At 39.8% G+C, this 22,428-nt stretch overlaps 1 protein-coding gene across 1 annotated transcript in view; it reads left to right on the top strand.

Annotated features, from left to right (window-relative positions):
• FGD5 (FYVE, RhoGEF and PH domain containing 5) overlaps window positions 1-21,926 on the top strand; it is a 91,697-nt gene extending 69,771 nt beyond the window's left edge. The window contains exons 11-21 of the mRNA XM_042880862.1: window positions 2,563-2,634; window positions 4,023-4,091; window positions 7,895-7,978; window positions 9,536-9,615; window positions 13,619-13,718; window positions 15,112-15,249; window positions 15,640-15,742; window positions 16,791-16,921; window positions 17,920-18,048; window positions 19,879-20,027; window positions 20,615-21,926. Coding sequence (XP_042736796.1) covers window positions 2,563-2,634; window positions 4,023-4,091; window positions 7,895-7,978; window positions 9,536-9,615; window positions 13,619-13,718; window positions 15,112-15,249; window positions 15,640-15,742; window positions 16,791-16,921; window positions 17,920-18,048; window positions 19,879-20,027; window positions 20,615-20,651 — 1,092 coding nt within the window. The 3' untranslated portion in view covers window positions 20,652-21,926. The remainder of the gene's footprint in view (window positions 1-2,562; window positions 2,635-4,022; window positions 4,092-7,894; window positions 7,979-9,535; window positions 9,616-13,618; window positions 13,719-15,111; window positions 15,250-15,639; window positions 15,743-16,790; window positions 16,922-17,919; window positions 18,049-19,878; window positions 20,028-20,614) is intronic.
• The last annotated feature ends 502 nt before the right edge of the window (window positions 21,927-22,428 follow it).

The following is a 22,428-nucleotide window of genomic DNA, read 5'->3' as shown; positions in this document are numbered from 1 at the left end:
ATACGGAAGCTGCAGTTCATTGCTAACCTCTCCGGAGAAGGATTTTAGCCACTCCGTATTTGCAGTACTAACTGGGTGGAGCTTTGTTTTAATTTTGGAATTCCAGCTTTGGAAGGGTATTTAACAGAAGAATGAATAGGGTTTTAAGAAAAATGAAAAAAACTATTATATGTAAACAGAGTGTTTTAGGGAACTCTAAGGAAATTATACCCTCCTAAGCTGCCCGCATTTCCAGATAAATCACAATCCTTCACATGCAATGTCTGTTTGACTTCCTACAGGAAATGCGTTTGATACATCTTCGTCCATTTTCTGGTGAACATATGTCCATGTTGCAAAAGTCGGCATTACAACAGCCATGTCATGAGCAGTCCTAAGAAAAGCTGCAGTGTATCTGACTGGCAGCAACTGAGTTCTTTCACGCTTATAGAAATCACAGTGTGTAGCACCAGTACTTGCCAAGAGTGTGCTCACAAGAAGGCAATGCCTTTTCTATAGATGAAGAATGGGCTTTTATTCTGGAAGATGTCAATTTGACAAGTTTTGCTAGGGCTAAAATACCTTTCAGTGATGGAGATGTCCTCTGAAAATGTCTTTTTCAAGTGTCAGTTGTTGCATTATAGCTGACGGTTCCTGTGCTATTAGTTTATATATTGTTTCAATTTTGCAAGCCTGTAGTATTTTAGAAGTTACATGAAAAATTCTGTTTGTTGGTTGCAGTACTGCAAAAGATATACCTGATGGCTGAAAGTGTTGAAAATATGTCAACTGCCAGTTCTGTTGTGTGCTCACAATACAGCCTTGTGCTACTCAAGGCTTGTATGTAGTCTAATGTGTTTGGTATGTGGTTATTGATTTAGAAGTAAACCTTTCTAAATAAGTGCAGTTTTTCACCAGAGCAGTAACATACAGAGCTATTTCATGTTTATCTCAGAAAGCAAGCTGAGATAGCTACATTAATTGTTAGCTGAAATTCAACATAAATTAGCCTGAAAGAACATTATGCTGACATAGATGCGCTCCTTCTGATATCTGTGATGGTTTTCTTAATTAGCTTATTTAGTAGATGTCACTGATTTGTGTATCTTAGATACATCCTTGATTACACTTGAAAATCTAATAGAATCTAACTAAGCCCAGGGATAGCTTGAAGTCAGTCAGTGCAGCAAAGGTGAACATGTCATTCTCTGACATAGCAAAAAGTAGTTAAAGGCTTCCAGATCATGAAACTGTCAAATATGGTGCTTAATCAGTAGCTTTTCTGTGTGTGTAATCAGGGAGTTAGAACAGTGGCTAACTTGGACAAGAGAGTGCTAACATTTGGACACATTCTAGTGATATCTCAGTGCTGTTGTGCAGCTCATTTTAGTGCTTAGAACAGATAAAACCACAACTGTGTGCAAGCCTGGGTTTTAGCAGCAGTATCTGCTACACAAATGATTTGAAGAGACTCTAGCAGTATTGCTCAGATGCAGACCCTCCTTCCTCTTCTACATATTCCATCCAATACGATCTTTGTTTCAATGATTGTAAAGACTTAATTAGATTAATTTCATTTACCATCTTCAGATAAATTAATGTCATGTGCCCGTACCCTGTCTGTGCTCTCAAGTCAGGCAGGCAGTTGTATAAGAACTGCTAAGTCACAGTCTGAACTGATGACTGAACACCTGGTGAAGGGACACAGCCAGCCCTGGGAACACAGGGGAAAGCAATTTGTCTCTGCGACTGGAAGGGGTGGAGCCTAGTTCCACTACTCCCTAAGCCTTATTTAAGGGCTGGTTGACCCAGGGAAGAATTTCTCTCTACCTGGTGATCCCTTCTTTTTGAGTATTTGGTGAGTCCTGATCCTTGGGATGGGTAAGCAACTCTTTCTTTGACTGGCTTGTGACTATTGCTTTTTTGGAGTGATTTAAAGCTAGTTACTTGCCTTTCCCTACAGTAGTCAACAGTATTGGAGTCTGCTGATGAGCTTCTTGATCTTTGCAAATCATCAAAAGAGATGCGATGGTAATACCTCCTTACTAGTTAAGCTTCTGAATTCCCTGGTTCAAAGTCACTAATCTGTTAGTGCAGAATATAAACCTCCAGATAATCCTAGCGATGGCCTTACTGCGTCAAAGCATGCTCTGAATTATCCATGTTATGCTACTAATAAGCAAGCATTGGAGTAGTTACTGTATTTCGTTCCTGCTTCTAGTTTCTTGGTTTGCAGATCAAGAAAGCTAGTGAAGATGCTAATGTATAAATGCTGCATGGAGTGAGCGGGCTGTTCTGAAAGTGAACTAAAGGACGAGGGGGCGGGTGTTAAAAAGTTATCAAAGTGCACGGTGTCACAGCAGATGCGAATGCAGGTGGTGAGGTTCTATAGAACCTATGAGGCTGGAAGAAGACTTCCTGTACTTAAAGACTGTGGGCTTAGTTCTCTCTGAAACCTAATTCTCTAATATCACTTCACTGTTACAGAGAAATAAAATGGTGAGGAGGGATGAGGGATGGTATGCCTGTTTGACTAAAGAGCAGTCACCATCTAGTCATCTAAATGTTGCTTCTCTCCCTTAGGAAAACTTGCAGAAGCTGGTCCACATTGAGCATAGTGTGAGAGGGCAAAGCGGCCTCCTCCAGCCAGGAAGGGTGAGTGCTGCAGACAGAACTGTGCCGATAAGGACATTGTTTCCGGCCAGCTTTATCTCTTTCTGTGTGGATAGCAAGATTTCAGACATCTACAGGTGTTGTTTTCTGCCCCACTGTGATAAGAGTTGTAGCGCTGGTTTATGTAAGCAACCATCACTCTGGCAGTGCTCTGTGATTTCACATGTGTGAGTGGCCATTGTACTTTTTGCTCCCACTCTCTTAAGCCACCCCATGGGTATCATGTTCTGGAGAAGATGCTGTTTTCCTTCTATACTCCTGTTGGAAGGTGTGAAATGCTAGCAGAAACTGCTTGCAGCCTATAAAGGCTCAAAACTTTATTTGGCTAGGTAAGATTACTCTAATCCGGGGATTGCATACTTTCAGATTTTCATTGTTACTGTTTTCCAGTGTGCTTTTAATACAAGATATCACTTTTAAATGTTAAGTCACAACTTGAAACAGTGATTGAGCACCTGGTAGGTAGGCAGGATCAGCCCTGGGGAGCTCAGGTGCATGCAGTGTACCTGAGTGACTGGAAGGGATGGAGCCAGGATCCACCCCTTCCCAGACCTCATTTAAGGGTTGACAGTGGAGGCAAGGGTATCTCACTGGAGATCTCTGCATACTTGAGACCTGACAAAGGTAAGCAGCTTCTTTCCTGTATTCCTATGTCCACAGTTATTATGTATGAGCAAATCCTCACTTGCTGCAGCCTAGGATCTTGTTGGTCTGCTGTCATTGCTGCACTTTCCATTGCATTACAAATATATGAACAGAAACATAGGAAAGAGGATAGCTGAAGCACCAAATGTAAAATTTTCCTCTTATGTTTCCAGTATTGCCAGTTTTCTTAGGTCCAAACTGCTCTACACTTTAAAAGGTTTCTTTCTTGAGTTATTCAATCCTACATTTCCATTCAGACCATTTAGCTGGTTACACATACATTCCTATTTACACACATAATGGTAATATGGACAGACAAGGTATTGTGCTTGCAAATATGTACATGTACACAGGCTTAGTTATGTGAATAGGTCTCAATATTTCTTTTCGGTTCGTTTGATTTTTCATAATTAGGGGATGAGTTCTTCTTTTGAAGCCCAGTAGATGTTGGCTGTGCAGAAGAGTATGCTGAGGACTGCCTGGTGTCTCACAAGGGAGTTTCTAAACTGTCAGAGACAAATGCAAGCAATAAAGAGCAGCGGGGTTGACACAGGCATAGACTAAGGCTAATCATGAGGAGGGCTAGAAGCATGTGTTGAGGCATCCATCCCTTACTGTGCTGATGAAAGCAGCTGAGTGCTGCCTTCTCACGGAATGTATGTTCTTGCTTCTTAATAAACTCCAGTATGAAGTCTCAGGATTACAACTTTTTCTTTTCCTTCTAGATCTTTGTGAAAGAAGGAACACTGATGAAAGTCTCTGGGAAAAACAGGCACCCTCGGCACTTGTTCTTGGTAGGATTTTTTTTTGTTTTTACTGTATCTTTCGTATCTTCTCCACCACTATGTCATTTCATTGTCAGCAGTGATGTGCTGACTGGGCTTCGGTTGCTATCAGGATGTAAAAGTCTGTAGGCCTTCCATATCCCTGTTAGCACTGCATAGCAGTAAGGGCTGTGCAGCCTTCCATTTTTGCCACAACTCTATACAGCTCTGACTAAGCCATAATTCTGCAAAGGAATGCAGGTTTCCAATGTGCTCAGGAAGACGGAAACACTGAAGTGCACATTTCCAGTGATTAAGCTTTGCGCTTAAATTCTCCTCTGAGGCCCTAGGAGATCTGATCAGAAACAGAAAACAAACCCTGCTAGTAAAGCTTACGAAAACAGCCTTTGGCGTATTTGGACAAGATTTCTATCCTTGAAGCTCAGAGGCTAGGTTTTAGTTCCTGATGTCGCCAAGTAAATCAGCTGATAACTTTGTGAGCGACCTAGAGACAGTCCCTCTGAAAGCACACCTTCAGATCTCTGTTGATTCAAAGCAGCAGTTTTCAGTTAAGGCCTTGCAAAATTTTAAGACAGTTATGAGAAATTAACCTGTAATCATTTGGCTGGAAAGCCCTTTACATGGATCCAAACTGAACTGGAAAAATTTAAGCATTCACAAATCAAAACATGAGAAACAACTCTTGTAGATGCAACATTAGCACTGATGCTTTCTGTTCTGCATTACACACAACGCTGAAAAGTTATAGAGGATCTGAGACTCCAGGCTCATGAGTTCTGTTTGTTGCAGGTAGCTCACTGTACAACCACAGTTATATTTATGCTTTCATTTGTATGAAGGGGAAAATACTTGCGTGTCATAAAATTTTTGCAATGATTACCTGTTCATGTCTGTGAAATTGAAAAGCACCATAAAGTATTGAGCACTACTGCTGATACTAACATTGAAGTATTGTTTGCAGACTTCATTTTAAAATAAATGGATCACATGCCTGGATTATATATTCACTATGGTCTCTGTAAGTGTTGACAGCTTTTCCCCCTAGGTCTATTATGAGGAGAGATGGCTTATCAGAAAGAGTAGATTTTTGCCATTAATTCTTCTTTTTCCCCCTTATTAATAACAATTCCTACTTCTACATAAGTAGGATACACAAGCTTCTCTACCAATTGCTCACATACTGCAGTCATAATCAAAGGTCAGATGAGACAGGGCATAGTGCTGGCACTGTGCTTCTCTGATGGCTTCATTAGTTTTATGTATAAAAGTAAATATTTTCAGTAGAGGAAAGTGTGAATTTAAGAGATTTCATTCAAGTCTGCATCTTTGGACTATAAAAATAGTAAGTAGAAATGAAATCATGACTTCCTGGCAGCTGGAAGTGCAAACCATGACCAAGAGTGCTGTCATGCAAAGTATACGATGGACTAAACCATTGTGGTAACTTTAAAGAATCAGAAGGTGCACAGAAGCTTCCTTTCTCCTCTAACACAAATTGAAACCACCTTAGGCTTCTTGTACTGTTTCTTTGAAGGGGGGGGGCAGTTGGAACTTGGAAGTGGTTTAAAAGTCATAGGCAAAGATCTTTCCTTTAGTTCAGTGATATATATATATATATATATATATTTTTTAATTTTTTTCCCACCGCACCTGCCCTTAATCGTCTTCTCCTCTGAAAGCTGCTTAGGCTGCGTAGCAATGCAGCGATTGTGAAAATGCAGGAAAGAAAATCAGTGTGAAATGACTTAATTCCTGCACTAACATCTGAATGCTTTTGCATTACCTGCTAACACTGCAGACAGTGTTTCTGTAATGCTGTCACCATTGAAGTGATGTTTAATGGTCTATTCGGTCTTAAAACTGCTGTGTAACTCTACCAGCGAACTTCCATCTTTGAAAGTAGCAACTTTTCTAATGCAGTCTTAAGGGCCTACCACCATCGCTGCCTGTGCCTTTTGTAACACTTCCCTTCCTCTGCCAGTGTATGTGGCCCGACCGATGTACTATCTTGGTTCTGATATCCAGGGGACAGAACACACAGAAAGCCCCAAGAATAAAGTCTTCTACATGTTGTCTTTTGAAACTTAAATTTTTAATCCCTCTGTATCTAAGTATTTTGTAGCACTGGCAAAATTCAGGTAGAACAAGAACTTGCCCTGTGATATTTATCAAAAAACTTTCAGAACTGTATACTTTTTACAATGCTGCAGTTGCCATACTAGAAAATTATTAGACATGAGTATGTACAAGTATAATTTAGCTTAGTTCTGCATGTAATTTTTTAACTTAGCTACTCAAAATAGTGTTATATGAGCACTCTTTTCAAAGTTCTTTGTATTGAACTTACACTGACTATAGTTAACATGAAGAAAATATCAGCAGAGGAGTATGCATTGAAAGATAAACCCCTGCATATCCTGGGAGATGAGCTCATCAAACTGAAGTTCTAGTTAGTACATGTCTGAAGAATTAGGTATGTACCAAAATTGTATTTGGCCTCTTCCTTCAGCCTGTGTTTTGATGGTGTGCACACATGTGCTCTGAATATATGCCCCTAAAGAGAGAGCCATCTGTGCACAGCTCATATGGACACAAATTTGTAACACATGCATTCACGCATTTTTGGGGTGTGCATTTTTGAGTGCGCACACGATGTGTATCACAAGTTTACTTGAGCTGGTAGTTTTGGGCAGGCTGATGATATTGTTGAATGTGGTGCTTCCTGGCAGGATGTTTGGTGAGGTTTGCTGGACGCCTGTTTCCTGAGTCCAGTCTGTTTACAGGGACGTTGGGGCCTCTTTGCAGTTCACTATGGGGCTGCTGATGCTGGCAGGCCCCCTGACTGCCCCACAATCATAGAACTTTGCAACTCGTACATTGTCTCTTATCTCACCCTTCCAAGAATTTCTCTACAAAGGCTGCTTGTGTTGCAAGTGGGGTGTGGGAAGCTGCTATCAAATGAGAGATTGTTTAATGCTCTAGCCAGCAGGACTGGAGCATAGGAAGTTTCTGAGTCACAGCCTGGAAAATGTAGCTGCAGCGCACATTCAGGCTGCTCTGCTGACACTCAGAAGATGTTTAACACTCACTTGAATGGGACAACATAGGGTTCATAATGAACTATCTTTCAAAAACATTCAAAAAAACCCAAGCATATGGTGGGAGCTTTTTGGCAGGGAGTGCACTGTGGGTGCCAGCTGTTCAGCATAGCACGGATAAACTTGTCTGTGCTGCAGACTTGATGCTGTCATATTTAGGTGAATTCTGTTAGCAAGGAAAGCCAGTTACTCCTCTCATCCAAACCATTCATCCCTAAATCATTCTTAGAAACCTTGACACTGTACTTCCAATTCCTTTTTGCCCAGAAAACAGAAGTCTATGAAACCCAGCTCTACTTCTGGCCTTGATGCAACTTTACTGTTACAGGACTAAGAGAGTCAGAGCTGCAGAATCCTGGGCAGTTAGTTGGTATTGCCATGTAATAAATGCATAACCTGCATTCCTGACTTGGACACAGCACTGCCCTTAAAACAAGCAGCTATTTAACCAAAGCTGAATGAAAAGGAGATGATTATCTACTTGCTTAGCTGCTAGCAAAAGTCAGAAATGGGAAGGAATCAAAATCCTGAATCTGGATTTCACAGAGCTCTTTGGAAATGTAGGTCTTCATCTAAGCTGTGTAACTTGGACCTGTCTTTAGTAACAGTCCTAGCAGTTTAAGTTACTGCTTGTTCTAGGAATCCCCCCTGGAGTAATGGTCAGACTTGCAGATTGTGTTGCAAATGATTGATTTTGTCTTTCTCTTTATACAGATGAACGATGTTCTGCTGTACACGTATCCCCAGAAGGATGGAAAATACCAACTGAAAAACACACTGGTTGTGTCAGACATGAAGGTAATGCTTTATCTGTATCATAGGCTGAAATTAAAATTGTACACTGGGCATTCAGTGCTTTTCTAGTTTGTCTTATTTCCAGCTGATGTCAAGGAGATAGAGGGGGTGGACCAGGAGTCAGAAGGAAAAACATAGTATGAAGTAATTATATAAAAGATTATCTGTAAGGTTGTGACTTTGTATGACAGTCTTATTCAGGCTGGTAATTAATAATGCAAGTCAAAATCAGATTTATCAGATTATCAGACCATGAAATCTGAAACAGAAAAAGACTTTTTCTGTCTCTAGCCAATGCATAGTTGTACCCTACAGCATGTTCAGCTGGGCCCCAGGTTGCCAACCGACCTTAAACATTTGCCACTCACAATTTACATAAGCTTTCATTTGCCTGTTTTCTACATGTCCATTGACTTTTTAAATGAAAAATGTTAATGGATTCTAAAACTTCATAGGGAAATGGTGTATTGGGTGATACTACATGCAATTAAGCAGATACAATCTCTTGTTCAGTAACTTCCATAACTACAGGTTGCAGAAACTGGATACAATTGCCCTGTTCTTACGGTCTTTCCCTAAGCATCCATTGACACTAGTTCATGTGTAACAAGAAATATTGGGCAGGAATGGTCTTTACTTCTGACCTAGCTGGCCATCTTATACCTCCCTCCAAGAACTTTCATAACTGTTCTGTAGCCAATGTGCCAAGTTGTATTTCTAAGAAATACAAAAAAAAGAGTTGAAGTGGCAAGTTAGGAGGTTGGGGCTGAAGAAACCATGCAAGACATGAGTTACTAATAATTAATTTCAGTAAAATGACACAAACTGTATTGGGGTTTTCTGAAAAGACGGAAGGCTGATCATCCCAAAGACCTCGTAGTCTGAAAATAACTCTAGGTTCCTTGCTAAGTAAGAATCACCAAAGTGCTCCACTTCTAAGTAGAAAGGAGCTGTGTAACAGATACTTACTGTAGTACATTTGAAATACAGAGTGATTGGTATAATAGATGCTTGTTAATAATATCACATGATTACCATGAAGCTGTGTTTCCTCTAAGTAGCTTTTGCTATTAGTAGACAACTAGTACGGTACATGGCAGGAAAAAGTTTCAGCTGAGCTGAATCTTGGATATTTTTGGCTCTTAAAGAACCTGGCTGCAGACAGGCATTCACTGATCTGAAGCACTTCATGGCGTATAGTCTACATGTCCAGAAGAAAATTATTTCCATCCTTTACAGAAGGATTCTACCTGACATGCTCTGACATTTGTCAGACTAAATATCTCCTGAGCTTCTCATATGGAAATCAAACTCTGACTGAGAGTTTATCAGTACCTCTGTAGTTGGATTAAATCTTTGTTTTCCCTTTAGAACTGGCGTAATATCGAAATAGAGGACATTCTTTGTTAAATTAGCAATAGAATTGGCAGAAAACCCTACCAGCCACCTCCTTGCATTTAAATAATGAAACAGAGAGCTTGGACATCAGAGATCGCTTTGCATACAGACTTGTACAGTGTAATTCATGTACACCCTTATGTTCATGATATTTGTTTCTAGGTGAGCCGCCCAGTGACAGAAAAAGCCCCAAATGTCCTGAAGATTGAATGTGACGAATATTGCCTGACACTGTCAGCAAGGTACTGTCTCCAAACTGCCACAGCAGAAGCTACATTCTAGCTAAATCTCCAGATCAGTCTAACCAATATCGTATTCTTGACAAGTGTTTAATTCTTTTTAAACTTGGTTTTGGACTGTGCTATTGTGATAGTGTCTGAGTGCTTCATTACACAGATATGTGTAATGTTATATGTTAATGTAAATATTATAAATGCAAAGCTCATGAACTGTAACTAATTCAGTTCATTTAACAAGTGAAGATTAGAACTCAGCTCCTGACAACATTTTCAAGAGAGAGGAAAGAAGAAAATCTCTTTTTAAGAAAACTGAATTCTTTCAATTGATCTTTCACATTCTTTTCTTGTAGCTCCAGGAGTATGTTACATCTGTCTTTCACAATTACACTTTTTAGCTCATACCACTAGTATTACAAAATTGCTAGAGAAAATAGAAAGTAAGTAATATTGTGCAGTAGATATAAAAGCACTTAGTAGTGCTTAAATAACAAAGCCAAAATTAAACTTGACTGGCAACCTCACGGGACTTTCTATTAAAAAGATCTTCACTATTGTATTTGTGTAGTGTTAGTACTAACTGCAACTGGGAGTCAGCATCTCTACTCTGGGATTATAAACTAATGGCAGAAAGAGATTATAGGTCAGTGTTTGACCAAAGGATAGCAGTGTACTGTATTTTTTTCATGCTTCTAGTCCACAACTATCTCGCAAATTTACCTAGATCTACAGCAGAAAGGTGGATGGATTGATTTTCAGATGTAGATTACTATAGAAGACATATCCTGGTAGCAATGGTATTAAAATTGTTTAAATAAAAAAAGTCTTCAAAGCTTTAAGTACTTTTACACGGTAAGTCTCTAACAACAGCATGGCTGGAAGCAGCAGACTTCCCTTAACTACACAGTGCAGTAAGCAGACAGGGAGGGCACTCTCTTACTCAATCAGAATTTGAAGCTCTTATTTTCCTAGGAACATTTGCAATCTGTGGGCAGTGCTCTGATACCTGTCAAAGCCTTTTGTCTGGTTCCTCTTATAACCAGCAAATGAGAAAGTATCTGAGATTTCCCTAGATCTGCATATTTATCACAGCCTTCAAAATATGCACACAGTACTTCTGAATTACCTGCTGACAATTACAAAAGTGGAAAGTGTTTCTTTGTTGTAGAGGGAAAGTAGCTGCTGCATGTGCCCTCTATCCTGGGCAACTGAAGTTGGCATCTGTAGAAGACACCTGGGATGCTCTGCTTTTGTGCTCATGTCAAGTCTGCTTAGTTAGCTCAAACTAAACATGTGTGACCATCAGAAGCTATATTTCTTTGGTAGTAAATAGAATCAGGGCTGAAGACTGAGGTCACCCTTCTGATAACAGCTGAATTGAAATTGACTCTTATCAGAACACTGGGATAGAGACCCTTTATTTTCCTTGTACTGCTCATTCTCTGACCAATCTGCCCTAGGAGCAAACAGGTATTTTCTCCTCTCCCTTTCTGTGCTGGCTGACAGAGCTGATGAGACGCCAGTGCGACAGCATACTATTCTAACCACAGTGCTGTACTCACCGAAGACAGAAAAGTACTAGAAGACTTCAAGCATCCCTGCAGACTGCATCTTCTATTGTTTGCACAGCAGTGCTCCTGACCTGTTGTTGACAGAAGGCTAGTTGTTGACAATCACAACCCAAGTGTCTGTGCTTTTACACTTGCAGAAAACAAGGTGAATGTGCACTGTACAAAGGCAGTAAAACTTTGACCAAAGCTCAAAAGTTGGCATTAGTATATGAGAAGGCAGCACTGCAAAGCCTTTGTCTCCCACTGAAAAGCTATGTTCTTACCTTGCATTAAGCTGACAATAGATCTGATTACAGAGCCTTTATGGAGAAAGCTGATACCGTTGTTACACTGTTGTTTGCATGTCAAAATATGCTTGGACATAGGGGTAACCGTCTAGTGCCATTATGAAACACCAGAGCACTGGGAGAAAGCAGTCGGTATCTCCTCCCTAGGGGACTAATATGGAGCGACAGTGACAAAATCCCATCCTAATTCAGTTTTTTGTATTCTCTGGCTGCCCCCTGCTGGACAGGAGAGTGCAGTGACAGTGTGACCCTCTATGCCTGAGGAAGAGGGTGTGAGGCAGCACAGGGATAACCCTCAGTGTAGCACAAAAGGGCAGTCACGCTCAGGCTGAAATGTAGCCATGGTGAATCAAAGTCAGAGGTTCTCTGAGCCTCGGAAGTTCAGCATACATTTATCTGAGCTTTCTCATGACCAGTGAAATAGCTAATTGAGAGGCTGGTGTCCAGTGACTTAATTTATCTTTCTCATCAGCAGATCAATGTTGTTCCCACATTTATTAGGTTAATAATCTGTAATTACTGACTGAAGATGTTTAGTGGAACAGAGAAGAGGTTGAAGGTATGCATTAGATAACAGGCTTTTACTACCAGATTTCCCTCTTATCTATCTTCATCTCTTCACCAAAGAGCATTTAATTTACGTTACTGTAGGATTTCTCTTTATTTATTTCTTTTGCACTGCAAGGGACTTATTTGGTTTTTCAAATCAGGTCTTAATTTGCAAGAATTAGGAATTCTCAAAGAATTTCCAAGAATGATAGAGGTTGAAGCAGGACTTCCTCTGTTAGCGTTTTGCAGGCTTTGAATGCGTTTCATCTTGAAAATACAGGTATCTCCTTGAGATTTTCTAAAAAGCCTAATTTGATTAGACTTCTGATAGTAATAAGGACTGACTAGCAGTGCGACTCTTGTCAGAGATTATCTCCCGTATCATAGGCCCTTGGCGTGCAGAGGTTAGCAAATATAATTTACTTTTTGGGAATGTCTTTGCTGCAACAAGCCTGTTGAATTTTACAGAAGCTTTATGCTCAGAGTGCAGAGGAATGCCAAGTCAAGGATCACTGATCAAATCTAGCATTTCCTAGCTCTCATTTTTAAAAAATTTTTTTAAGATCACAAAAGACAAATTATTCCTAGATATCTTGTTCGGTGGCCTTACTGAGCATAGTGTGTCGAAGCTACAGCTGAACAGCAATTGGCAGTGATGCCACTACTAATTTTTAAAAGCAACTCTAGTAGGTAGCTTTCATGAAAGTGGCTGGTGTAGCTCAGAGATGAGAACACACTGAGATTAATCTGTTCCACTGATTGATGCTAGCAACAGCCAGAGCTGTGCACAGTTTTCAAACAAACAGTATGCACGGTTTGAAGTCACGGCATAAAAACCATCTAACATCCATCTAAGACGTGCAGCATGGTTAATGGTTCTAAAAGAGCAAATGCATTTCATAAGTAAAAGGCATTAAGGGCCTTGCTGCTTTTCTAGGATGGCTGGACTAGTAGAGAAGCAGGGTGCTTCACTATTGCATCTAGTGCAAAGGGGGCAGCTTGAGGCCGGATTGGAGAACTGCTAGTCTCCCTGCATAACTGCAACGCAGGGGAATGCAGGATTTGCTTTCCAAATTGCTGTCACAAGAATCACAAGGTTGGAAACGACCTATAAGTCTGTCTTGGTGTCCTGCCAGGAGCATGGAGCTTGTCTGTGATTGAGCTAGAGAAAAACAAAAGCATTCACAACTTTACCATGAGTGATAGATTTCTTATTTCGTAACATGCAGATCATCTAAGCATCTCATACTATGTGCACTAGAGAACATAATAACTAGGATGAATACAAAAGAAGAAACACTTTTATCTCTGATGTTATCTAGGATTGAGCAGTTCATAGCAAAGTCAGAGACTACTTTGGAGAAAAAAAAAGAGAGAGAATGTAGTGCCTTCTCAGTCACAGTAATAACTATAGAGGTACACTAATCATCCAGAAAAAGTGCAAGTCAGTTTTGTTCTTCGCTTTGAAATTACTGATTCAGTGCACTAGCGAGTAAAAATAAAAGTTCAGAAAGTGAAGCTTTTCTCCTCTGATCCAAAAACCGCTTGTTTTGGTCCCGGATGTACATGGTATTAACTGCTTTGCTGTATTTCATTCCACAGCTCTTGCTTGGAAAGGGATGACTGGTACAGCTGTATCAGCAGACACATCCCGGATGACTACAAAGCTCACAATACTTCCACTTTCCACAGCAACGTGGAGGTAAGAGGAAGCTGAATCTTTCATGCTTGAAGGGGAAAGAGAAATGGGAAGGGAAGAAGTTAGAAAATGCTAAAATGCAGAGTTTCTTGGGCAAGATATCCTTAGTAATTCCAGTAAGATCAGAATGCAAGCCTAAATGACAAAGCTTATTTACAGTGCATGGCCTTAGAGACCACCTCTGAAATGTTAATCGCAGTCTGTATTCTGTGGTCTTTGCTTAAATACAAGTTCACCTGGAGGAAGACTAGCAAAATTTGTTCCCAAACAGTAACCATCTTTACTGGTCTAAAAATAGATACAAATTCTTATCCTGGTTTTAGATGGAATGGAGTGGATTTTCTTCATATTAGCTGGAATAATGCTACATTTTGGCTTTTAAAGAAAAACGAGCCTATTTTAGTTGTTGCTGAGATGTGCTGCACACAGCCAAGGACATTTCAGCTTCTCCCACTGTACCGTCAGAGGGAACTGGGGGTGCACAAGAAGCTGGGAGAGGACAGAACAGGGACAGCTGACCTAAACCAACCATACCGTATGACACTGTGAAAAAGCTATAAAGCTGTGGGTGTTTGCTGGGGAGAAGAGAGTCATTGCTTGGGAACTAGCTGGGCATTGTTCAGCAGGTGGTCAGCAATTGCATTGTGCATCACTTGTTTTATATACATCCACACACACGCATATATATACAGAGAGAAAACGGGGATCAGTTTCATACTGACCATGGCTCCATAGGCTTGGATAACAGGCAGGCACATGCACAACTGCAGCCTTGTGTATTCTGAGAAACAGGAATAATAAGTACATTTATTATAGTTGTTCCATATATCCAGATCCGCCATGGAAAGCACGGATTATGTTTGGATTCTGTGGGGATAAATTCCTTTTTGTGTGCATCATGTTTTGCACTGGAAAATAAACAAGCTTATACTGATTTTTGGTACTTTCTCTTCTGCATTCTTAAAACTGCCCCAGGTGTAATGAAATAATGAACTAGGCTTCTTTCCTGCTGAAAACTATGGAGCTGGAGTTTTTTAGGGTTAGTATTTCAGAAACTGCCAAGAAAAAGATGACTTTAACTCATGACCTTGTCTGCAATTTGCATATGCAATGAATAAAGTCCTTGCTTCATGGGGAAGGTTGTCAGTGACTGATCAATAACGGATCTATATCCATTGTTATCTGTTTTGACTACCTTTCACAGCACCATATATTGATGGGCATAGACTTTCAGTGCTGAAGCACTTAGAATCTGTGTATCGCTGCACCTGTATCTTCGAAAAACTGGGTATTCTAGCAGGTGAACTGTAATGACAGAACTGCAGTATTAGGAGGATTGAACGGGTGTACTTTAGGAGTGTGAATACTTCTTGATTTGTTCTTCTTTGATTTTAAGTTACGGGAAAGGCTTGGAATACCCTTGGGTGAGAGGCCTCCTACTTTGGTACCTGTATCCCATGTTATGATGTGCATGAACTGTGGCTGTGACTTCACCCTCACTTTGAGGCGACATCATTGCCACGCCTGTGGGAAGGTAAGAGCTGTACAAGCTCCTCAGGGAGGCTTTATTCACACTGCTAAGATGGTGGCTGCCACCGCTCTAATTTCTGCAAGTTTTTTGCAATATCAAGACCAGAATTTGACTTTCCACAGAACCTGTTAATGCACTGCTCTGTTAGGTAGTTAGGTTTCTCATGACTAGTGTGCAACTAAAATCTGTGTGGGATTCTGGTCGGCTTAGATCAGTGTAAATTTACAGTAATTACAGTTCAACCAGTAAATTTACCCTGACTGACACAGATGTAGCAAAATTATCTGCTCCACTATCCATCCTTCTCTCCTAAACAACTCAGAGGACTTGTTTTATATGTGCATACATATCAATTAAAATTATATTTACATGCAAATCTCCTTTCTGGAGCAGATTGTATGTCGAAACTGTTCAAGAAACAAGTACCCTATGAAGTACCTCAGAGATCAAGCAGCCAAAGTCTGTGACAGCTGCTATGTGGAATTGAAGAAAAGAGGTAAAGTTCCTCCATTCTTGGCAAAATTAATATACTGTCTATTTGTATAATGGAGATGCTTTTAGGACCTGCCTGCTATGTTAACCTTTGTGACAGAGGATTTCTCATTTCAACCACAATTCATGTGTATTGAGGTCCCAAAAGTCCCAGACTGTAAGGCAGCTAAAATTGTTTTAGCAAGCTAAGTTCTCTGAGGGTTTCCCTGGCCTTTTGATAAGCCAGTATAACGGCAAGAAGTGTGAGATGTAAACATTAGAGCTGATAGCTGTTCCCTGTAATTTCTAGTGAATTATCCATTAAAGGAAAACAGTGGCTTTACTGTACCTCATTCTGTCCTTATCCTTGTTGCTTTTACAACAAGGAATGCTGAGATAAAGTGCAGAGCTACTAAGAGCTTTTCTACATAGAAAGTTAATCTGGAAACAGATGGAAGCAGAAATTCCTGACAGTAGAGCTACTGCCTAACTAGAACTCTCTATATTACTATATGAGTCCATGTTCTAATTTAAATACACATTCAAATTGAAGATAAATTGGGTGGGGGGGGGGGGGGGAGGGGGAGGGATTTGTATATATAACTGTGGGAAATGGCTCTATATCCAGGTGGAGGCCAGGGACAAGTGTTGTCCCCCAAGGGTCTGTCTTGGGACTGGCGCTCTTCAACATCTTTATCAGTGTGACTGAGATAGTGTGACTGAGTGCACTCTCAGCAAGTTTACTGATGACACCATGCTGAGCGGTGCAGTAAATACAGTGGAAGGAAGAGATGCCATCCAAAGGGACCTGGACAAGCTGTATTCTTGCATTGCCAAATTTTCTTTCAGACTGCTTTCAAGTAGCTGTAGGTTATTACCAGTACTTGAGGATGCTATGAAATCCAGCCAGCCAACCAAACTTAACAGAGTAATTTGAAGGAAAAGCTGAAATAAAAACCAGCTACAGAGGAGCTGGTTGTTTGTCTTAGTTAGCGTGTATCTCTTACCCCTTGTATGACATAGAGCAATTCATCCATTTCTCCCTTCCCTTCTGAATTTTCTTTATCTTCCAGAGCGGCCACTAAGTATGAGCTTTCCTCCAACTTCATCCAGGTGTTCAAGCAGTGCCTTCTCTTCAGTCTTCCACAATATCCATTACTCATCTTTCAAGAAACAGAAAAAGATCCCGTCAGCTCTTACAGAGGTAGGACCAAGGTGGCTAAGAAAGGCAAGAAACTGCTGAGAACTACGTGCTGAGATTTCAGCAGCTATGTTTATAATTTGTTCTGCAAGCAGTGGGCTTATACCATGCTCTAGTCATCAGCATGCAATTATTTTTTTCTGTTTTTCACACTAATGTTTCAAACATAAAGTACTCTGAGCTCTGGAGACAGCACAGAAACGTCTTCAGCCCACTAAGAAACCCAAATTATAGCAGTGTGCGTTTCCTCATCAACCTGTACCGTCTCCAGAAAACTGAGACCACCTCCTGGTATTAGCTGGTATAAGGAGGCAGGTCACAGCCTTCGCAAGTACCAACAGAGCATGATTTGCCACTGACTGGTTACTTTTTATGAAATTGATGAGACCCTTATGTCACACAATAGTATTAATCTGTAACTTTTTTTCACTAGCTTTAGCCAGGACCTGGAATGCTTTTATTCTGCTACAGAGCACTGTTGTGTGATACTGCTCAGTCTTCTACCTTGTCAGAAAGGCTAGATTTGAATCTCTGGAATTTTTTTCTAATTCTCAAAATAGGTCTGTGAGAGGGGTAACTTTCCTCAGAAATATTATGACTTGATTTCATTAGAGAAATAATCAAGTTATTAACATAAGTTAATACAAAAATATTGCAAAGTCCAAAACATAACCACATCTTAAAGGTGTTCAGGCAAAGGACTGTCCTCCCTTACTGGAAGCATCATTTTTTTCCTATACTACCTCACCCAACAGAAAGAGCTGGCGGGAGGGACGAGTTCACTTTCTCAGAATATAACTGTAAACTTGTTCTCAGTAACAAGGCAATTGTATGTTTTCCACGTGTTACCAAGAACGATGTTTAACATCTTCAAACAGTGGGGGAAAAAAAAAGAACAGAAATAACATAAGCATGATATTACTCTATCCATGTAAACATTCATATCAGGAAGGAAAAGGCCTCTGCTGTCATAAATCCCAATTTCTCCCACTCTCCTTCAGGTGACAGCCTCAGGAGAGGGAGCTACCATCAGTGGTTACCTCGCCAGATGTAAGAGAGGCAAAAGACACTGGAAGAAACGCTGGTTTGTTATCAAAGGCAAAGTCCTCTATACCTACGTCGCAAATGAGGTACTGTGCAATCTAACTTAAAATATTTTCCTGACTGAATTTTATCATTTATGCTCTGCAGTCAACAGAAGTAAATGTGAAAGGTGTAAGTGGCGGTTCTCACAGCCAGCTGCCTCTGAGATCTGGTTCTAATGGACTGGGCCCCTAAGCAGTTACTTTTAGCTGAAGGGCTCAGCCACATCCCTGGGTGGATCTCAGCAACCTTTTTACAAACTCCCCTTCATTATTTGATTTTATTTTTTTTGCTGTTCATGTTGATATATATTGTCAGCCTGAGCCTAGGTATTTACATACAAAGACTTCAAGGCAATTGCCAGATATTTTTTTTTTTTGTAGATGTAGGGTGGTGCTATAATCTATTTCTGCTGGAGGGAAGAGTCTTGTATGTGTAAATAAGATATACTTATCCTACTAGTATCAACAGGAAAAGATAGGATAGTCTGTGGAGATGAGAATACTGCTTTCTGTATTGACCTGTAAATTCCTCTTCATAGCTGAGGAGGCTGGCTTTGCAGCAGACTTCTAATGTATTTTTTTCTCATCCCAGTCCCTTTTCTCAATTTTATTTCTTCTCCAATTGAGTAGCTGCAGTGCCAGTAAGCATGAAGGAAATACAGTACAAGGTGTGGTTGAAAATGGCAGATTTTGTAAGCAGAAGCATAAAAAATGATTTTGCTGGATACAGAATGCTAGAACTGTAGCAATAGCAATATTTAATATTTTAAGTCTTCAGAACACTTTGAAAATATCAATCACTTAAATTCAGCAGTGTGAGGAATGAAGCATCATTAATTAGCCCTCTGAAAAAGATGAGGAGATTGAGACACGTAAGTGTTCATGGTCTGGCCATCATTGAAAACTCAACAGCTTTCTTCAGTAGTGTGATGTATAGTTTGTTACCTCCTTAGTTTTTCTACCTGATTTGTTTCCTCTTAGGCTACATAATCTTGAACTTGACTTTTTTCCAAGGTCCCGCAGCCTCTCAGCAATTCCAACTGTTAGCATCCAGTTTTGTGTTCAGTACACTTATCTGCCCTAATCTTAGAAGCGATCACTTTTTGTTTGGTGATAGGGAAAGAGCGACGGATGGCAAGTTACACTTCTTATTCCCAGCTTACAACTGAGCTTCTAAGAGCAGAAGCAAAAGCAACATACACATATAAAAACATTACAGTGACCACAGTTGCAGCCTTCAGTGAAGCTGAAACTCAGTTTGATTATTACTTATTGTTTCTTTAACTTATATAAAGCAGATTTTGGCAAAACAAAAACCGCAGCTGTATACTGGGGGAAAGTTAATGCTGAATTGTGTAACCAGTTCCAAGATTTTGAAGCAGTGTTGTTCAAAGTGAGCATGCTATCTGATGTACAGATTTTTAAAACAAAGTTGCTAGTGCTATAAAAGGAAATTATAAGGTACAAAGCAGACTACTACTTGCATTCAGCAAACAAAAATAGCTTGAAGTAACACACCCGAGACTGAGCCCCATTTCAAGCTTTCATGAGCGCTGCTGCACTTTCCCACGCTGCCAGTAAGCTCATTGGTTGCTTCCTGGACCATGATGTCACAGTAGTCATTAAAGTAATGGGTAATTTGACCTTTTGGATGGCCATGAGTAACTGGATTTTTAGAGGTGCTGCTAAGGTTGAAGACTATATGAACATGTGCAGTACGCTGGCACTGCTCCTGTTTAAGAGTCACCAGTTCAGCAGAAGATTCATTTTACTACTTTTGCAGCACAGTGTTTGCATATGATTGTTTTTCAGAAAGAGCCCTTAAACTGAAATGGGCTTCTCTCTAATTTTTGGTTTGCTTCTTCTCGCTTTCAGGACAAAGTTGCCACAGAAAGTTTGCCTTTGTTGGGTTTCACTGTTGCCCCAGAAAAAGAGGAAGGATGCGTGGGTACAGTTTTCCATCTCTATCACAAGCAAACTCTGTTTTATAGCTTCCGAGCAGATGATAACTGTTCAGCACAGAGGTAAGGGAATAGATGTCCGTGCTAGTGAGCATATAGGTCCAAAAGCTTATGTAAGGTTTTTCCTCTCCTTTGCTTCAGATTCCTACCCTAACAGAGGAGAACAAATGGCTTTCAGAGTGTTGGCTAAGCCCAATTGCATGCAACTGCCCTCAGTGATGGAAAGTCTACCTTTTTTCACTCCTCTGTTTAGGTAGAAAGAAGGCTGAGCCTCAAGAATCATAGTCTTCCAGTCAAATATGATTTTTGTATGGGAGCTTCCCCAATTTGTATTCTATTTATCCACTTCTTAGTTTGGTCATCAACAAATAATTGTTCAGATTTTGCATTTATTGCTACTCTACTACTTCTACATAATAAAATAATCATGAAACTTGTAATAAAAATGCTAGTGCCTTAAGGCACGTGGGAAGAAAATTTGCATTTATGGGAGGTTATGTTTCTTTTAAACATAATTTAGTCATTTCATATTTCATATTCTAATTACAAAACTACAGCTACAGTCCTCTTCAGGCTTTATGTTCTTAAAATACGCATTTTTGAAAGAAATAATTTTACATGTACCACCCTTTCTTTCCTGCCCTTTTTAGGTGGGTTGAAGCCATGGAAGAAGCATCCATATTATAGCAACTATCACTCAAGAGACTTAGAACACTAATTTTCAGATTTCTATACAGTCCAAGCAATCTTCTTATGTCTTACAAAACTGAACGGTGTATTTCAGGCAAACTGGCTACAAACACTGGATATGAACTATTTCCAGATTGCTGTTTGCTTCCTTCCTCCTCTTCCTCTTACTTCCCTCCCACCCCCAAAAAAAACCTTTAAAATAGGGAATGTTTGTGGTTACCCTCTATGCCTGTCCAAGCTCAGCCTGTGCTGTAAGCTTCTCCTATGATCCCATGGTAAGCTAAATTTAACATTAAGGAAAGAAAAAGCCATGGAAGTATAGCCTACAGTAAGCAGCAGGGTCACTTTTACTTACTGTAGAGCACTGTCATATTTCACTGGGTTGGTTTTGGAGTCTACCATGGAATTTGAAACAATGTAGTAAACAACAAATACTCATTTAAAGCACTTTATTATTTTCATTCAACTACAGTTTAATCTTTTCATATTTCCATGGAGTTTGGTGGACTGATTTATTATTCATCCATTAACAAATGCCAGCATGAAATTATGCCATGCACATGCTGAATTGTTTCTGCAGAAAAGGAATGAACAAAAATGCTCCATTTACCCAGTCTACCACCATTGCACTAGCTGTGATCCAGGATAATTACCTACTATCCATCTATAATTTGACACAAATCACTGTATAACTTATTTTAAACTGTTTACTTTCATATCGCCACAGTATTTTGAAATGCACTATAGTTGCTCTGCAGTCCAGACGTTGATGTCACCCTGAATACCGTGTCAGATTCAAACCCAAAGGATATTTTAATTTATTATAAACCCACAGACAACTTTTATTTAACACTAATCTACCTATCAGTGTTAAGATTTGTATCATTTATTTAAATATTCTATCTTTATTATCAGTCCTCCTGATGTTTCTGCTGTTGTTATGAAAAATGTCATCGAAACTTTAATTCAGATTCATTTTTAAAGTGAATCATTTGCAATATGCTGGTGGGGTGAAATGCACTTGTCTGAATCCTCTCTGATAAAAGTGCTTTGGAACTCCTCTGGCTAAATGAATCTTACTACACCGCCAGGGCTGGAGTTCCAGCAGCCCAGCAGCAGTTTGGCTTCAGATGTGTGCTGCATTTACACTAGCTGAAGATGTCCAAGTTTTGGTTTCTGTTCCTTTCTTTTTTGTTTGGTTTGTTGGCTGTTGTTGAATGAAGGTTGAGAAGTGACGTTATAATCGTTGCAATAAAATGATTCTGTGTCCTGTGTTTGTCGTAAAATCTGACTGCGAACAGAACGGCAATTATGATTAAAATATATCTTTCTACAAAAATAAAATGCTCAAGAATTTTCTTACATTAAAATACATTGTGGGGCAGAGGGAGGGGAAGAAACTTTGCTACCTTCATTTTTCTTTTCTTTGATAAGCTTAATGGATACCTCAATTTTTGATTAACAAACTGGCTGGAATTTTTCCATGTTTTAAGATTTGTAATATGTTTCCAAATGATAAACATAGTTCAATTTATCACCTACACAAGCAAGCTTAAAAAACAGTTACAAGTCTACCACTAAATAAAAACATACTTGTATTGTTTGGGTTTTTCTTGTTTATGATACAGCTGATAGCATGATAACTCTGAAATGAAACTGATAGTTTCATACACCAGATCGTCATAGGATAACAGAAATCAAGTATGTCTCATGTTACAACTTCAGCCTTGTTACTGTTAGATATAAATAGCAAAATTTCTAACCGTGGTCCCAG

The sequence above is a fragment of the Lagopus leucura genome, unplaced genomic scaffold (assembly GCF_019238085.1).
Source record: "Lagopus leucura isolate 7727_CA_CO unplaced genomic scaffold, USGS_WTPT01 Super-Scaffold_100028, whole genome shotgun sequence".
Classification (NCBI taxonomy): domain Eukaryota; kingdom Metazoa; phylum Chordata; class Aves; order Galliformes; family Phasianidae; genus Lagopus; species Lagopus leucura.
Note: the sequence above shows the minus strand (reverse complement) of the source record. Positions and strands in the feature narration are given on the sequence as shown.